At 49.4% G+C, this 12460-nt stretch overlaps 1 protein-coding gene across 4 annotated transcripts in view; it reads left to right on the top strand.

The window, feature by feature from the left end:
• The window catches only part of FLNA (filamin A), an 87188-nt gene that overhangs the window by 40226 nt on the left and 34502 nt on the right, over positions 1-12460 (top strand). For all 4 annotated transcript variants that reach the window (XM_035097097.3, XM_035097094.3, XM_035097095.3 and 1 more), the window contains exons 17-25: positions 758-918; positions 1018-1108; positions 1870-2039; positions 2511-2628; positions 6681-6943; positions 8161-8758; positions 9493-9666; positions 10199-10361; positions 11363-11523. In XM_035097097.3, the coding sequence (XP_034952988.2) occupies positions 758-918; positions 1018-1108; positions 1870-2039; positions 2511-2628; positions 6681-6943; positions 8161-8758; positions 9493-9666; positions 10199-10361; positions 11363-11523 (1899 nt within the window). The remainder of the gene's footprint in view (positions 1-757; positions 919-1017; positions 1109-1869; positions 2040-2510; positions 2629-6680; positions 6944-8160; positions 8759-9492; positions 9667-10198; positions 10362-11362; positions 11524-12460) is intronic.

Genomic DNA, 12460 nt, shown 5'->3' with positions numbered 1-12460 from the left:
CATTGTTGCATATGAAGCTAGAAGTGCCTTCAGTTATTTACCCACTCCATGGACATGTATGGCTTGCTGGGTTTTCTTTGCTGTCATTTTGACAGTTGTGATTTTCCTAAAGGGTTCTGGGCATTACAGTTTGGGGAGGATGCCAAGAAACCTATACCCCTCCCTTGCAGAAATCACACCCCAGCAAGCCTGGATGCTATAGGATTAAAACTGGTTGGTTTTCCCCCCAATTGAAGACAATTGACAGAATGCTGGCCTCGGTTGCCAAGCTGAAACCTGGTCATGAAGACCCTTTCTCTCTACTTCAGTGGACTCCTGAAACTACTTGGAATCACTTCCTATTGTGTTCAATAGGGCTCACCTTCAGGTCAAGGTTTCATAGTACTACTGCCTTAGGTCATGATCTCACACTGCGTCTCCATCAGAGGCCAGGAATGATAATGATGATCCCCTGCTTTCCACTCCAGCTGCAAACCTTTGGAGCCAGTCAGTAGCTAGGTGTTACTTGAGTACCCACCTGTTGCCTTCAGGATTAGAGACCTGCTACACCAGGAACAGGGACCTCATGATCCTCCAGATGGTGGTGTTGGACTACAACTCCCATCTTCCCTGACCCCTAGCTGTTTTGATTGGGGCTGATGGGAGTGGAAGTTAAATGCCATCTGGGGGGGTCACAGGTTCCCCATCTCTGTGCTGCACCTTTGGGAAGGCCACAATAAAGCAGCTGTCTCGCTCCCCACTTTCCCCTTCTTAAAAGGTGACGTGAGCATCGGCATCAAGTGTGCACCAGGCGTTGTGGGCCCAGCAGAGGCAGACATAGACTTTGACATCATTCGGAATGACAATGACACCTTCACAGTCAAGTACACACCCCGCGGTGCTGGCAGCTACACCATTATGGTGCTTTTTGCTGACCAGGTAAGAGCTCCTCCTCTTACTGCAGAAGGGTGGGGGTGGGAGGGGGCCAAAAGGGTGTAGGAAGCACAGTGTTTTCACTTGATTCGTGTTCATCTGCAGGCCACCCCCACCAGCCCCATCAGAATCAAAGTGGATCCCTCACATGATGCCAGCAAAGTCAAGGCAGAGGGACCTGGACTCAACAGGAGTGGTGAGCCGGGGGATGTTCTGTAAATGGGGGTGAATTGGGGATGAACTGTATGGCTGGGCATTGGGATCCTTGGAGCAGAGCCTAAACTAGAGCAAGGATGACTAAAATTTTCCCCAAAGGTGCCTGTTTTTCTTAAGATTTGTGCAGGGGTGTGGGTGTCTCTGGATCCAGGACGGTGCTTGTGTCATGGACTGCCAAATAGTGGGGGCATGATTTACCAACCCTTGGTGGGATGGGGCTTTGTTAGTCCTCAGTACTTCTTGAGGAGCATTTCTTCCCCTCCCTCCCACACTGATAGGATCCTGCGAGTAACCAGGGATTATTGGGAATACTCCCAGGAGGTCACATGGTGGGGAAGGGGCTGTGGTTGGGTTACAGGCCTTCCTTCCTCTGCTATCCAAAGGTTATCCCAAGTTTATGAGGAGAGGACTTCCAAGGGCGTTCTCTCTCCAGTGTTGTCCCATCTCTTAGGCAGAACTCCTCAACCACCCCTTTGGAAGCAGGAGGTCAAGAGTGGACAGTGTGAGGAAGGAAATGGGAATACTGAGCCTCTAGTATGGACAGCTGAAGGCAGCTGACAAAAGCATTTTATTGAGTGTCCCAATTTGCAAAATGGGTAGAACTCAAACCTAGGCAAGAGGTGGCTCTGGGCAAATGGTTTATGTCCTAAACTGGATGATTGGGGTGGGGGGATTCTGGTAAGCATTGTGATAAGGAGCTTATTAGAAAAGTTGTTTAACTTTCACCTCCCTTCACTACAGGTGTGGAGATAGGCAAACCAACCTACTTCACAGTCAACACAAAGGCAGCTGGCAAGGCTAAGCTGGATGTCCAGTTCACTGGCCCGGCCAAAGGAGAGGCTGTTAGAGACTCTGAAATAATTGACCACCATGACAACACTTACACTGTCAAATATACCCCTGTGCAGCAGGTGAGTGATTGGGAAGGAGATGTGGGACCTTAAGGGCTCTTATACCTGAAGCAAGATTTCTTGGTCAGTAGCAGACTTCATCCCAGTATACACAAAGCCGGCTAGGATTTGGTATCTTCAAACTCTAATAAGAGCCAAAGGAGGAGGAACCTCGAGTGGCAGCTTTAGGCAAATAGGCTGGTTTGTGGCTTGCATGTAGGGTTGGTGTTCTAGCCTAGCCTTGTCCTGGATGTGCTGTATGCAAGGTCTTTTTTTTTCCTGTGGAAGAGCCCTTGCTAAGTGTCAGAAGGTGTTGCTGTCCAGATACAGGCTTACAGCCTGAATTAAAGTAGGCTTTAAAACCTACTCAGGTTACAAACTAGATTTGGCTGTGGCTTGGAGTTGGCAGGATGAGGGCGGGAGAAGGCCGTCTCTTTATCGCTCAAAAATGGTGTCTCTAAGTGATGACAAGTCATGGTTCTTGGCTTTCAGGGTAACATTGGAGTGAATGTTACATATGGAGGAGACCACATCCCCAAAAGCCCTTTCAACGTGGGAGTGGCACCCACCCTGGACCTCGGCAAGATCAAGATCTCTGGACTTGGCGACAGTATGTATCCCAGTGACTTAAATGCTGGACACAGCAGTGCCTGAATCTGCCTTTTGCTAATCCTGGACATGGGCGTAGCAAGGGGGGCATTTCACCCCGGGGTTCCACTCTGGGTGGGGGTGGCAGTTGGTGCCGAGCCTCCAGCCTCCTAGTAAAAAGCCTGCTTGGGAGTCGCGGAGGGTGGGGGTGTGGGAGCGGACTATCACCCCCCTCCAGTCCCAGGGTGGCACCTGCCTGCCGCACCGAGTGAGGTTTTCTACCTGGAGTTTGGGCTTTGGAGTTGCGGGGGGGGCGCGCGATCCCCCTCCACATAGCATGCATGCGCAGCTTTGTTACGTAGCAACAATTGCGTAATTACGTTGCGATGCATGCGCACTACGAGTGATGCCCCCCCCCCGGGTGCACAGCAATTTGCCGCCCCGGGTGACGCAGCGGCTTCCTCCGCCACTGATCCTGGGAAAGGGTGATGAGCTACATACAGTGTTGACCTCTAACCACTCTTCATCTAGCATTTATGACATCATTATAGCATACTTTTGGCCAGCATGAGGGCTAGAAACCTGCTTCTAAAACAGGCATATGGATCTCCAGATTTTCTCAGACAACTCCCTTATATCCCTGACCATTGACCGTGCCAGTTGGGGCTAATGGGAACTGGAGTCCAGCAACATCTGGAGAACACCAGGTTTCTCATCCATGCTCCAAACCAAATCAGATACTCAGGATGTCTCAGTTCTGCAACCAGTGCAAAATTATGCAGCCTTCTAGCACAGGCTTCCCCAAACTAAGGCCCGGGGGCTGGATGCGGCCTGCGAGGCTCTTTTATGCGGCCCCCGGTGACCCTGCTGCTCCCACCCGCTCTTAACGGCACGCTGCAGCTGCCCACTTCCAGGTCCCCGGAGCATCGGAAATAGCTTGTGCGCATGCGCAAGCGTCATTTCCGGCGCACTTCCAGGCCCGAGGAAGTGCATGCGCACAAACTATTTCCGGTGAGCTGGCGACCTCAAAGTGCGCTGGAAATCATGTGTGCGCACGCATATGGGCACACACTTCTGCGCGCTCCGGCCCGCAGCACAATCAGCGCTGGGGGCACCGGCCCTCGGCGAGATAAGTTTGGGGACCCCTGTTCTAGCATATGTGTGCAGAATACAAACAAATCCTGCACCTATGAAAATTAGTTGGGCGGGCTTGTAAATGACTGTTTTGGATCAGCATCTCCTTTAGGTGACCAGGTTGGGCCGCTTTAGGCAACTGGCTGGCTTTTGCTTTTTGGACCAAAGTTGCCATAGCTAATTAAAATACTTTTGCAGCAGTAACAGGACAGACTCTTTGTGAAGTCATCCTGGCTCTGGTTGCATCACTGCATGCCTCTGTGACTATTATTTCATCTGTTCAAAATTTCAAGCTGTGGTCTTTCTTGGCTGGTATACCCAAAGAAAATGTCTTTAAAATGAAAAAAATGCCTTTGCTCATTAGAGTAAGCCTAATTTTATAAAAGCACCACAAGAGTCAAATTTGGGACTAATGTAAGAGAGCTCTAATAAAGGTATCATGTTCATGCAAGTTATAATTTTATCTAAACCCACCCTTAAATTAGTTAGCTTGTCTCTGCCCCCTTCCTTTCAAATGAAGATTGAGTTGAACTAGTTCAGTCTCCCCCCAACTTGGTGTTTTCCATATGTTTTCAACTACAATGCGCTTGAGCTGAGCCATGTTGTAGTCCAAAACATCTGGAGGGCACCAGATGTGGAGGAGAGTGGTGCCTGAACTGTACAGCTGCTCTTTACGCAACCCTTGTTGGGTTTCTTTTTTTAAAAAAACAACAACCACCTATATTATATATATATATATATATATATATATATATATATATATATATATATAATAAGATATATAAAAAAATATCTATCACACACTTAAATGTCTACTCTGCTTCTCTGCAGTCATTGGCTTGTCTGAAGTAGATTGGCCATGTCAAGATAATCCCTGAGGATTACAATACAGCCAATGTTCGCAGCTGGCTGGTAAAGCCTTCTGGGATCAGACCAAGAGCCCATCTGTTCCAGCATCCCTTGGGAGGTTTTGGACCCTGCAAAGCAGATTCTGGCAGCTCAAAAGAAATGCCCACATTGAGAAGTCTTGCATTAATAGGGTTTTGCAGGCCTGCAATTTTTCCAGAGCAAATATAGACTAGTTTTTCTCTGTTGCTTGCTGTCTGGGGTTTATGAGTTCCAGGAGGCATTGTCCTTCAAGCATACTCACTTTTGCAAATGTACTTTTACAGCCATAAAAACTAGAGTAGGACCTTTCCTGAGTCTTCGGGCCAAATCACATTGCACTTAAATAAAACACAGAGTTCTAGCACATCTAGCACTCCTGGTTCTCATCTGCACCCTCTCCCCCTGCCTACAAACAGCAGCATCCCATCCATTAGAACTTGCCCTGGGGTTTCAATGAGCTGCATTTTTGCCAACCCAGCTGCCATCATCCTCTTCACCAGCCTGTGATGTGAAGCAGCGACAATTTTATTTGTATGCTTCCCTCCTACAAAAAAAATCAAAGCAGCTTTCGCAGTCCAGGAAACAGGAATGCATCTCAAAATCAGTTGTCACAAGAACAATTTCATAGCGAAAGACAATCACAATGGCAAATACAATAATGTACAAAACCCATAATTGCAGTGCTATAAATAGACCAAGATTACATTAACACCACACCTCCTGGCAATAGCAGAAATAACAAGGGGGGTTGGGCGATTTCCCCTTGGTCCTAGCAAATGCACCTCCCGTGATGTTGCCTGTTGTGGCAGGACTAGCAAGCCAGCTGCATGTTAAGGGTGAAGCTCAATGCAACGGTGTTTTGAGTGGCAGCTGAGCGAGTCTGCAGAATGATTCTGTGCTATTGCAGTAGCATTATCCTCCTGCCCATCTCCACCCTCCCCCTTGACACATTGCAGTTTCTGCGCTATGGGTTGTGTGTGCATTCCTCCCCATGCCATGTGGCAGAGCCTCCACACAATAAGAATCCCTGTCAACCCATCTGTGCTACCAACATCAAGAAGCTTTAAACTGGTCTTGTGGAGGCATTTTGTCACACAGGCAATCATTTACTACACGCCCCCCCCAGGGGGGAAAAAGGTTTTGGGGTTCTATGGAGGTCAGACCATGATGGGAAAATTCCCCATTTTTAGATGCCTCCCAAGTGGCCGCTAGATTAAAAAAATATTTGCTTCCTGGAGACCTGCCAGGGCCAAATGATTGGAAGCACTCCAAGGTCTTTGTTTTTTTCAGGAAACATTGGTCATGGCAGTATTTCTCCCTCCCCGCAACTTAACTCCAGCCACAAAGTATTGTCACCTTCTCTAGGCCTTAGGAAGTGGTGCCATAGATCTGGGAAACCGCTACCTAGGAATCTAGTGGGTGGTTCTGTCTTTGCAATTCAAAGGCCTGGAAACGATGCCTTATGAGGAATGGCTTAGGGAGCTGGGTATGTTTAGCCTGGAGAAGAGAAGGTTAAGGGATGATATGATAGCCATGTTCAAATATATAAAAGGATGTCATATGGAGGAGGGAGAAATATTGTTTTCTGCTGCTCCAGAGAAGCGGACACGGAGCAATGGATTCAAGCTACAAGAAAGAAGATTCCACCTAAACATTAGGAATAACTTCCTGACAGTAAGAGCTGTTCGGCAGTGGAATTTGCTACCAAGGAGTGTGGTGGAGTCTCCTTCTTTGGAGGTCTTTAAGCGGAGGCTTGACGGGGGCATATGTCAGGAATGCTTTGATGGTGTTTCCTGCTCAGCAGGGGGTTGGACTGGATGGCCCTTGTGGTCTCTTCCAACTCAACGATTCTATGAATTCTTAAGATGCTCTCTATAGGGCAGGCAAAGCAGTGGACTTGGGGGGGGGGTAGGAATACTTGGCCCGGAAGAGGAGGAACTCTCCCCTCTTTTTTTAATTCAAAGGGCCAAATACACTTAAGATCTGACACACACACACACACACACACATATGAACACCCCCCACCCTAACCCCCCTCACATTTTTTTGCAGAAGTGGAAGTGGGCAAGGACCAGGAATTCACCGTCAAGTCCAAGGGGGCTGGTGGCCAAGGCAAGGTGGCGGCCAAGATCACAGGCCCCTCCAGCAAGCCTGTGCCCTGCAAGGTGGAGCCAGGCCTCAGCTCTGACAACAGCGTAGTGAAGTTCATCCCCCGGGAAGAGGGGCCTTATGAAGTAGACGTGACCTATGACGGTGTGCCAGTCCCAGGCAGCCCCTTCCCTGTGGAGGCTGTACCCCCCACCAACCCATCCAAGGTAGGAGCTCCTCAAACCCCCTTCCCAAAGTTAACGTGGCAGAGGGATTGGGCTGGTTGGCTGGTTCATAGTCTCTGTGTGGAGGTGCAGAACAGCTGTCTTGCTTGCCACCTCTTGTGTTCTAGAACTCTGGGGGGTTTCTTGCAGCAAGTATGTGGTGGTGGTCTCATGGGGCATGCGCAGAGTGTCCTGTTTTTGAAGTGTCTTTCCTAAACGAATTTGTTTTGTCCTAAATATTGACTTTTCTTTCTTCCTGCCTCAAACCTTCCATTCTTGTAACTTCACAGTACAATAACATTCTGACCTAGCCAGCAATCTCTAGCCATTTCATGTACTTAGACCTGGCAAAGCGGGCCTGGTTAGGGGGCATACGGAGGCACTGTGGACAGGAAACCACTATTATGCAGGCAGCAAGCCCTTAAGAGTCTAGATCAGGCATCCCCAAACTTCGGCCCTCCAGGTGTTTTGGACTACAATTCCCATCATGCCTGACCACTGGTCCTGTTAGCTAGGGATCATGGGTGTTGTAGGCCAAAACATCTGGAGGGCCGCAGTTTGGGGATGCCTGGTCTAGATTAATCTGACTTGGTGTGGATGTTGGTTATTCCAGTGGGTGGGGGGCTTAAATATTTGTGTGGGTGCACGTGCCTAATAAAGAGCATGTGTGGCCGTAGTAGGAGAGATGCATCATCTCCCTATGCAAACCAGTGCTTGAGTTTCCAGAAACCCTGAATGCCCATCCAATCTTCTTTCCTGAAAAGGAGGGCTTGTCTAGTAGTGCAGACTTGAGTCGATGTGGGGGCTGTCCTGACTAATTTCTGGGTGGGGGAGCCTGCTGTTCTCCTCCATATGTTGTAAGACTCCAAGTCCCATCATCCCTGACCATTGGCCATGCTGGCTGATGGGACTGCTAGGAGCTGGGAGTCAAATGGCACCTGGAAGAGGGGCCCCAGTCTCCTCCATCCTTCCTGGACTAGACCCTTTTCAGCGCTCTGCTAACTTGGTTGCCAGAGTAGATGGAGATCTGCCCACCAGTCACTCAGGGCCCTGCATAGATCTGAAGGGGCAAGTTGACCATTTATAAAGCATTTCTCTTCATCTGGGTGCAGCAAATAGTCACCTTTTGATGGTGGGGGGGGGGTTTGCCTTGATAAATCTTTTTTATTTAAAGGCCTGTCTTCTCTTTCCTTGTTCCCCCTGCCCTTGGCCTGTCCCAGGTGAAGGCCTATGGACCAGGCCTGAAGGGTGGCTTGGCTGGCGCTCCTGCCCCCTTTACCATAGACACCAAAGGGGCTGGCAACGGAGGCCTTGGCCTGACTGTGGAGGGCCCTTGTGAGGCCAAGATCGAGTGCCTGGACAATGGAGATGGCACCTGCTCCGTCTCTTACCTGCCCACGGAGCCTGGCGAGTACAACATCAATATCCTCTTTGCCGACACCCATGTGCCGGGCTCTCCCTTCAAAGCCCAGGTGTCGCCTGGCTTTGATCCGTCCAAAGTGAAGTGTTCTGGGCCAGGGCTGGAGCACGCCACGGTGGGGCAGGCGGGAGAGTTCAGCGTGGACTGCTCCAGTGCCGGCAGCGCAGAGCTCACCATTGAGATCATTTCGGAAAGCGGCACGCAGGCCGAGGTCCATGTGCGGGATAACGGCGATGGCACCTACACCATCACTTACATCCCACTCTGCCCGGGTGTCTACACCATCACAATCAAATATGGTGGGCAGCCTGTGCCGAACTTCCCCAGCAAGCTCAACGTGGAACCAGCTGTGGACACGTCTGGAGTTAAAGTCTACGGGCCCGGAGTAGAAGGCAAAGGTGAGGCTGGCTGGGCCCTCTCCTCGGAAGAGTGTCCCAGTGGGACTTGGCAGTAGTCTGCAGTCTGTCCTAGGAAGTTTATGGCTTGGGTTTGGAGAGGGGAAAGGGAATTGCTGTGACAAATTTGTGCCAGCCTAATTTGAATTTACATGACTTGCCTGAGCTGCAGGAGGAAAACGTAATTGCCCATCTGTATATTTGGGAATAATTTTGTTTCCCCCTAGTTATAGGGCAGAGGCATTGGAAGTTTTAAACAACCTCTTGGGGATTCCTTAAGACTTCACCAGGCATTATCCTTATAGAAATTTTCTTCACAGACAGAAGGGGTAGAAAGTAAAACCTGTTATATACTGGTGACAAGTGGGCACAGTATGCTGGTAAACCATTTTGTCCTGAGTCTGGGGCTTCATAATAAGGGACTTGGGCTGTAGGTTAGGGAGGAGAGTAATTGCGGTGGGGTGAAGACCCTTCAGGCCAAGCTTGGCTGTGATGGCCTCCAACTTGTCCTGAGGATGTCTTATTTGGCCTGGGGATACTTCTGGCGATGGATGCAAATGACTTGGGACTTTGGCTCAGACCCACACTCCAAATTACTTTCCCAGGTGATGCTGGTTACAGTGTAGGGCCTAAGGTCATTCATGAAACAGGATGCAAAATGAGACTGGGTTAGGAGAGTCCTGTTGTGCAGCCTCCTTCCGTATTCCGTGACTTCTGACCCTGCTTGTGTTCGCCAGGTGTATTCCGTGAAGCCACCACAGAGTTCAGCGTAGATGCACGAGCCCTGAATAAGGCTGGAGGTCCTCATGTCAAGACGAGAGTGTCCAATCCCTCAGGAAACCTAACCGAAAGCTATGTGCGTGATAACGGGGATGGGACCTACAATGTGGAGTACACTCCGTATGAAGATGGTGAGAGAGCTGTGCAGCAGCAGGGAGGGGTGTTCACGATGTGGGGAGCCCCCCTTGGTACTGATGGTGCAGACCCTAATGGAGGGGCTGTGGATTTCCAAGATCCTCTTCTGCACTTGCCTCGCAGGCAGTTTTGCTTTGGAAATGTGCCCAGTTTCATGGGCAATTAAAGCTGTTGTTCAGTCTTCAGTGTTGGCTACCTGAGACTTCTGGCCCTACCATTGGGCAAGATGAGGTGACCTCCTTTTTGGAAACTGCGGAGAGTGAAAATGTGTGTGTAGCATGCACACATGCTCTTTAATCATGGCTGTTAAGCATGTGCTCCATCAAACCTTTTTGCCTCGTATATCAAAATGTCTTGGGCTGCTTGAGCCTAGGCATTAAAGGAATAGTGCCGGAGGAGTGAGCTTGGTTGCCACCAGTCTGCACACACCTGAGGTCACAGGAGGGCATCCGCAATGCATAGGCTTTGAAGTTCGAGGCATAGCACCCACGAGCTCCAGCTTTCCCCCTTCTTCTTCTTCTTCTTCAGGTGTACACTCTATTGATGTGACTTACAATGGCAGCCCTGTGCCAAGCAGCCCCTTCCGGGTGCCAGTAACAGAAGGATGTGACCCCACAAGGGTTCGAGTGCATGGTCCTGGCATCCAAAGTGGGACAACCAACAAGCCCAACAAATTCACGGTGGAGACCAGGTAAAACTGGAGAGAGACCAAGAAGGATTGCTGTGCTAAGGGTAGGGCCTGAGAAAGGCATCACCTCCTGGTTTGGCTAGCCAATCTTGCCTGCTCCCTTGGGAGGTGCAGCCCAGCCCCCAAAAGAAGCTGTGCTCATCTGGAATGGGCAGGAAGGACGTCATCTGCCACCCTCTAATGGATCACCTTGGTGACTGCTAGGAATCTTGCAGGAATGCTGGGCTTCAATATGCAAGCGTAAAGCAAATTAAAAGTTTTGTGCTTTTTATAATATTGCAGGCAAAGCACCTTTAGTAAAGGTTTTATTTTAGTGTTTTGAATCTTAGTTAGTTGCTTTTATGTGGTAAGTGTCAAATGTAATAAGTGAAAAGCATCTCTTTAATGAGATGAGATCCTGGCCAGCTTTTTGCAGTCACAGTAATGCAGCACTGAGCTAGTTGGAGAAGCAGCCTGGAAAATGAAGTCGGCTCCTAGCAGTAGCACTTCTAACTTCTAAAGGTGGTGAGAACATAAGAAAAGATGCTGTCTCAGTTGGGATTCCTTTGCATCATATCTGCTCCCTTTGTGGCCCAAAGAGTGGCAAGAAAGTGTGTTAAAAGGATAAGCAGCAAAATAATGGTTGGTTGGTTGGTTGGTTGGAGGGACAGATAGGACTAGGCAGGCTGTAGTCTGATCCAGCCACCCAGGCTCTTAAGTAGACAAAACAAGATAGCATAGTTAAGGCACAACTAATCCTTAAGGCAACCAAAGTGGTTTCTTGCTCTGTGAATTTTAAAATGCATTGGCCTGTGGAGATTTTAGCTTTTTAAAAGAGTCCACACAAGACTCAATGGCCCACCCCGGAACTGTTCTTAATGGAAACAACTTCCACTGCACTTCTAAGTTGCTAGAACAGGAGCTTCCTAGGTCACTTCCTCGATCTTCTTTGCCTGAGGCATGAGTCTGTGGTGACTCCCAACTATCACAGGCTTGGATTTGCTGATTGGCTTCTTCTACTACAGGGGTGCTGGTTCTGGTGGACTGGGCCTAGCTGTTGAAGGTCCCTCTGAAGCAAAGATGTCATGCACTGACAACAAAGATGGCAGCTGTTCTGTGGAATACATTCCCTATGAACCTGGCACCTACAACCTCAACGTCACTTATGGTGGCCACCAAGTGCCAGGTACCGATTGGGGCTGGGTTGTGTGTGTGGCAGGAAGTGGCATGGGCAATTGATTTATAGGTTGGTGAGGGTGGTTCTTGATGCATAGGTATCTTCTGTCGCTCTTGGCATACATGGCCCTAGAGAGGGAGAGGGAGGCTACTCCAGCAGTCAAGAGCCTCATGGTCCTACTGAGGCCTGGCAGGAGTCCTAATTTGGCTCACAATAGTTTTCTGAGTCCTGCTCTCCTGCCAACATACAGCATTTGGTGTGAGGCAGGTAAAGTGGGATTTGACTGAATTGCTGTTGGGGATTGCAATGTTTTGTGCCTTTGGCCAAGTGCTTTGATTTTGCACTGCTTGGGCAAAGGAAAACTCATTGCCAGCTGCCATGGTGACATCAGGTGATGGACATCTGCGCACCTGCCAAAATGGCTGACAAGGACTGGGTGACCTAAGGATCTGGCCCACTGACTGGAAAAGATTGTTCTCCCCTTGGCTCCACAAATAAATTGTTGCTCTTGATTTTTCACCACTTTGGTGTTTTCTATGTTCTGGGCAGGGCACTGGTGGAAATTTAGGCTGCCTTTCTAACCAAAAGAGAGGCATATAGTCCCATTAGACTCTCCTGGTACCTAAATAATAATGAAAGCAAGATTTCAAGCTGCCCAGGGTTCCTTCGCCTAAATATTCTGCAAAACGAGTTCGTATCCATCTCTGTTTTGCGCTCTTGGTGCACTTCGTCAGCTCTCCTCTGAGCAATCTCCAGCAAAGCAGGAGTGGGCTGGGCAAGCAGGATGGTGTAATGCTTAGTGTGGGATCAGAGACTGTGGACCGTAGGGCATGCCACATAGGGGTGGGGGACTTGTGACTCCCCAACTCCCATCATTGCTGAGCTTTGGTCATGCTGCCTGTGGCCCTTCCAACTCTACAATTCCATGGTTTTATGATTGTATGCT

This window comes from Zootoca vivipara, chromosome 15 (genome assembly GCF_965207765.1).
Source record: "Zootoca vivipara chromosome 15, rZooViv2.hap1.1, whole genome shotgun sequence".
NCBI classification, from domain to species: Eukaryota; Metazoa; Chordata; class Lepidosauria; order Squamata; family Lacertidae; genus Zootoca; species Zootoca vivipara.
This window is presented reverse-complemented; position numbering and strand designations above follow the sequence as displayed.